Genomic DNA, 6,000 nt, shown 5'->3' on the forward strand with positions numbered 1-6,000 from the left:
TGCAACCACAGGGAACTATATTTGGCCAAAAGCACTTGGAAACAATTCTCCAGTGAGGAATGCAGCCCAGCCCACATGGTGATTTTTGCCCAGTCACATCCACGTCAGCCTTCTGCCCCATAGAACTGTGAGATGATACAATTTCAATTGTTTTAAGTCACTAAATTTGTGGAAATGTGGTAAAGCAGCAACAGAAATGAATACAGTGATTCACGTGGAAACCCCTAGAAGAGTGTCTGGCACAGTGTTGACACCTGACAAGCGTTTCCTGATTTCCTTACATCGCAAGGCAGGGCTGGCCACACTCCATCCAAAACAATAAATGATAGACTTGTTCTGACAAAACAGATTCAGTGAATTATAAATGGCCCAGAATACCTACAAATTTTAGGTTTCAGGTAAGTGATTGCCTTTCTTTTCACTTAGAAGCCTCCCAACACTCATCTTACTGATAAACTCTAAGTACCAGGCAGGAGACTAAACACCAGACAAACCCAGCCCCAGATGCCCCAAGGGAGCCCATCCCAGCACTCACTCCGCTGCACTGAAATGATGTCCAGGTCAGTTTATCCCACTAGACCAAGAACTCCAGCTCTCCATGTGAGTCACCAGTGTTGCCTCTGCATCTCTGCTTCTAGGATGGTGCTTCTGCACTTCACAGGAAATCTGTATCAATGTTTGTCAACACTATATATGGCAGTGTCACTTAATATCTGCACAGAAAACATAAATTCTTTGAGGACCAGGGCCGGGTTTATTAGCCTTTGTACTCCTACTGCCACTGTCTGAGACATCAGAGGCACTCGGTAGAAGTTGGTGAAGAGAAAGAAAAGGCAGAGGAGAGACAGGAAAGCAGGACCAACACCGCAGACACAGATTCTGAGGTGGCTGGAGGAGAGGCAGGGCAGAGAAACTTCCTGGATGCTGGAATGGGGTTCACTGTGATACCTGCTGCTGGATTTCAAACGTCAAAGGTGACGCTTTGCTGACCTTGACCTCTGACTGCCCTTTAGCTTTCCCAACCTCAACACAGGGCACTTAGAAACTGAGATGTCAAGAAATTATGCTTCACTGAACCATGGAAATGTTATTTACATGGACGTTCATTACTGCATTTTTTACATGGGAATGTAAATAATTGAAGAGATTGTTAAAGGCTAAATCATGCACATTCAATAACTTTGTAAAATATTAATGATAACTGAAACACAAATTTTGATGTTCCCCAAAAATGCTAACATATAAAACAATACTGGCCAATTAAAGATAGAAAACAATCCTAATGAAGCTCCCCAACAGACACATTAAAACTTCTCTGTACATTAAACATTTGGGATTTCAAAGGAAAACCCAGATTCATTCCATTCTTAATACGTCGTTTAAAAAAAAAATCTTAGGTAATACAATATTTCATTTAAAATTTACAAAATTCCATTACATTCATAATTTCGTTTGATCCTCAAAACAATCTCCTGAGTTAGGCAGAACAGGTATTACTAACAACTAACTCCATTTTACAGGTAAGGGAACTGAAGTTCAGAAAGTACTTGGACTTAACAAAAGCTTTAATAGGGCCACATATCGAAACCAAATCCTCTGCTCAAAAGAACTAGAATAAGTTATCTTTTACATATTATTCATACTTATATCCTGTCAATATCCAAAGATGTTTTGAAGTAGGCTGCAATAATAGACACCTATCCAATAAAAACATTAAAATGAAAAACAGGGGGAAAAAAAAACAGCAGGTGACATGGGAGACAGACGAAGGTAGATAGCAAAGACTGAGACTTATAATCTAAGAAAACTTCATCTCTGACCTTCCAGTTCCAGGGAGATAACGCTAAAGGAAACAAGATGGTTTATAGACTCAAACTGACAAAAGAGAGGTTGCATTAGTTCTTAACTCTGAAACACTCCTAGAAGCCACAGCAAATCTCTAGGACAACATACCAATGGCATCAAAGCAAGAGTATACTTCAGTGATAGAGTGAATTAAGTTCCCTGTTTGGGACCCAGGCCAGGGCTAGAGAAAAGAACTCTGAAATGTAGAGCTCAAAAATACATCCTCTGTCGGCCAGGCGCAGTGGCTCACACCTGTAATCCCCAGCACTCTGGAAGGCCGAGGCGGGCAGATCACGAAGTCAGGAGTTGGAGACCATCCTGCCTAGCACAGTGAAATCCTGTTTCTACTAAAAATACAAAAAATTAGCCGGGCATGGTGGCAGGCTGCGGTAGGAGAATGGAGTGAACCCAGGTGGCGGAGCTTACAGTGAGCCGAGATCCTGCCACTGCACTCCAGCCTGGGCAACAGAGCAAAACTCCGTCTCCAAAAAAAAAAAAAAAAAAAAAAAAAAAATATATATATATATATATATATATATATATATATATATATATACATACACACACACACACACCCTCTGTCTTCTCCATACCCATGTGTCCCCTTCCGTGAGAGACTTCCTTTCATTTAATGCATATAAAAATCAAGCCTACTCTAAATGAAAAATACTTTGACACAGAAGCAGCATTAACTAGTTAAGTTTTATTAAGACATTAATAAAATCTAGAAAACCATAAAGAAAATCTGGTCGTGTTTTGAAGCCCTCTCCTAAGATCAGATTCCCCAAAAGAACAAAGTGCATGGGGCATATAGCAAAGATCTTTTCCTAAACTAAGATAAGAATGCAAATCAAAATAAAGGCAAAATCCTACTGAGTGAAGCAATAATTGTAATTCAGTAGCTCAAGACTTGACCAAATGGCTATTTTTAATCCCTATAATCATCCAAATAACTAGGAATAGCAGAGAAAATTGTGTCTCCTTTCTACAAAGACACATGGTTTTAAGAAACTCAAGCACATCAAATTCCCACCTTACCAAACAGATAAATTGGAAAGGAGCTTAGTATTTTATTTTTAAATTATTTATTTACCTTTTTATCTTTTAGACAAAGGGTTTCACTCCGTCACACAGACAGGAGTGCAGTGGTATGATTACAGCTCACTGCAGCTTCTAATCTTGGGCTCAAGTGATCCTCGCACCTTAGCCTCCTAAAGCGCTGGCATTACAGGTGTAAACCACAGCACCCGGCCTGACTATTTTAAAGAATTAATTACCATATTCCTTAGAATTGTAACTCCTTTATAGGTCATTCAACATGTGATGCAATTTTTTATAAGTGGTTTTTTTTTTTTTTTTTTTGAGATGGAGTCTCACTCTGTCACCCAGGCCGGAGTGCAGTGGTGCAACCTCGGCTCACTGCAAGCTCCACCTCCCGGGTTCAAGTGATTCTCCTGCCTCAGCCTCCCGAGTAGCTGAGACTACAGGTGTGTGCCACCACATTCAGCTAATTTTTTGTATTTTTAGTGGAGACGGGGTTTCACCGTGTTAGCCAGGATGGTCTCCATCTTCTAACCTCGTGATCTGCCTGCCTTGCCCTCCCAAAGTGTTGGGATTACAGGTGTGAGCTACCACACCCGGCCACAAGTGGTAATTTTAAACTATGCTTCAAACCATTACACAAAGCCAAGTACATCTACTCAAGGCACTCTCAAATTTCCATTTACTCCCATTTTACTCACCAAAAAAAAAAAAGTTAAATTGGAACGTATTTCACATGACACTTAAAAGATCAACAAACTGCTCCTGAAAAGGTCTGAGCTCAACAACTCCATTAATGAGAAAAAAAACAAACCAACTGGATATAGGGAAGATGCTACACATAAAACACAATTGTGAAGAATATGCAAGATATTGCCAAAAAGCTGCTTAAGCTTTCATCATAGATACTTGTCCTCAACTCTGAGATAAAGTATATACTCATGTAACTAAACTCGTTTAAAAGGAAACAAAGGGGAAGAAGAAAAAGAACTTCCACTTTAGAATCCGCATTTTCAAAGGCCTCCATTATTTACACCATTGCGGGAAAGAGAATTTTTCTCTGCTATATTTGCTTGAAAGAATTAAAGGTGTAGGGCAAAAATTCTTGGAAATTATGTAGTTTATGATCCTCAAAAGTGAGAAAAATGAAGCCCAGAAGAGAAGGCCTTCCAGGAGAATTCCAGAGCCGGAGGTAGACCCAGTACATTGTTTTTGTTTTTGTTTTGAGAGGAAGTCTCACTCTATGGCCCAGGCTGGAGTGCAGTGGAGCCATTTCACTCACTGCAACCTCCGCCTCCTGGGTTCAAGCTATTCCCCTGCCTCAGCCTCCTGAGGAGCTGCGATTACAGGCGCCCACCACCACGCCCAACTAATTTTTGTATTTTTAGTAGAGACAGGGTTTCACCATGTTGGCCAGGTTGGTCTCGAACTCCTGACCTCAAGTGATCCGCCTGCCTAGACCTCCCAAAGTCCTCGGATTACAGGCGTGAGCCACCGCACCCGGCCGACCTGGTAAGTTTTAATCAAGTACTCTGAACTATGCAACAAACACTAGGAAGTAATAGAAAAAAAATTAATCTAAAAACCCTCTGGAGAGTCAAAGAATTGCAGATTTAAAATAGCATGAATAGTTGGATTCATGGTATTGAAAAAGGACCTCGCATTTACCAGCATGCACAAACTGCCTGCGCACCTCTATCAGAGCATTTTTCAAGCTGTGCTACCGTTAACTTGTACTACCCAAAGCCAATCTGTCCCTGCAGATCATAAGCTCTTAAAGACCAGGACTTCAGGAGAACAAGCAAAACTTCAGAGAGAAGGGAGCCACAGAAACAGAGTTCATAGCAATGGGTCGGCAGGAGCTGATGACTGGAGGTGCGCGGTAGCCTTGGGGTCTGGGACAGCGGAGGGCAGAGAAGGCAAAAGGGCCTGCATGACATGCTACAGGGCTAGGAGCCACAGCTGCGGTCATTAGTTCAGTTTTGTCTCCTATGCCTGTTACTTATACACCATCTTTTGTTCAGAAAGAACTTCAGGTTGAGTATTTGGACTCCTTGAGCCTTCTGCTGTTTGTCTCCGGGACGTTTAACACTCTTAAAAGGGGAAAACTGTCCAGTTCGATTTTCCTTCCTGGGACATTACAGGTTTTTCAAAAGTTTGATGAAAGCATTCACTAAGGAGTGATTCCACTTTCTTTGGTGTCTGAGAAATACACGTCTGAGGGGCAGCATCAGGTCTCCCCACCCACGGACCTCACTCTGGCTCTCCCCCTCATAAATCTGACCTCTAACTGTAACTGCCTTGGCCTCATTCCGTGGGTGTGGATGCTCCTGCTTGAAACGCATTTTCCAGCCCGCCAAATTCTTGGGAGAGTTTCTTCCACTCTCCAAGCGCTGAGAGCTACAAAGTTCAATCTGGCTTTCCAGATTTTTTTTCCTTACCATTACTAACGGAAGAAATCAAGAAGCGCGGGGCAGAAGGGCCCTGCTCCCTCCAATCAGAGCCTAGCCCGGGGCCAGAGCAGGAAGCGCGGCGGTGGGACGCGCGGTGACAGCCCCTCGCCCCCCGGGACCCGCCAGCCAGGGCAGAGGTCAGTGCGGTCTGTGTGGCCGCTGCGCGACAGCTCTGGGCCCGCGCCTCTCGCTTCCTCCCGCCAGGCAAGTGAGAGGATAAACCATGGGGCGGGGGCAGTGCGCCCCCACCAACCGCGCACCCCGCGCACGGACCCCCACTACACGCGCGTCCCAGGCGGGGTCGACCCAGACGAGCCACGGAGCGGCGCGCAGCCCCACTAGCAGGGCGGCCAGGACCCACGCGCGCGGGTCCACGCAGCCACCTATATAGGTGACAAAACACTCAGGAAGCCGTCATGCGGGGCCGGGAAAGAGCCCCCACCCTGAGTCACGGACTCCCTCGTCCGAAGGTTCGCGCAGTCCCCTCGGTGAGTCTGGCGAAGCAGTCTCGCTGCCAGGGAGGGCAGGGAGGGCGGCGGAGTCTCCCACTCGCGGTGACCCGGCCCCGCCCCACGAGTGGGACCTCGCAGGGCCCCCTCTGCCGTACGCGGGGACCAGCCACGCCGCGGGGGACCGGGCAGAAGCCAGCGCCCGGGTCCAT

General features: G+C 45.1%; 1 protein-coding gene across 1 annotated transcript in view; it reads right to left on the minus strand.

The window, feature by feature from the left end:
* Positions 1-6,000, minus strand: part of LOC139361439 (uncharacterized) — a 50,472-nt gene extending 44,472 nt beyond the window's left edge. The window contains exons 1-2 of the mRNA XM_071090045.1: positions 5,792-6,000; positions 5,328-5,722 (exon numbers count right to left, since the gene is read on the minus strand). Coding sequence (XP_070946146.1) covers positions 5,328-5,722; positions 5,792-6,000 — 604 coding nt within the window. The remainder of the gene's footprint in view (positions 1-5,327; positions 5,723-5,791) is intronic.

This window comes from Macaca nemestrina, chromosome 2, assembly GCF_043159975.1.
Source record: "Macaca nemestrina isolate mMacNem1 chromosome 2, mMacNem.hap1, whole genome shotgun sequence".
Taxonomy (NCBI): Eukaryota; Metazoa; Chordata; class Mammalia; order Primates; family Cercopithecidae; genus Macaca; species Macaca nemestrina.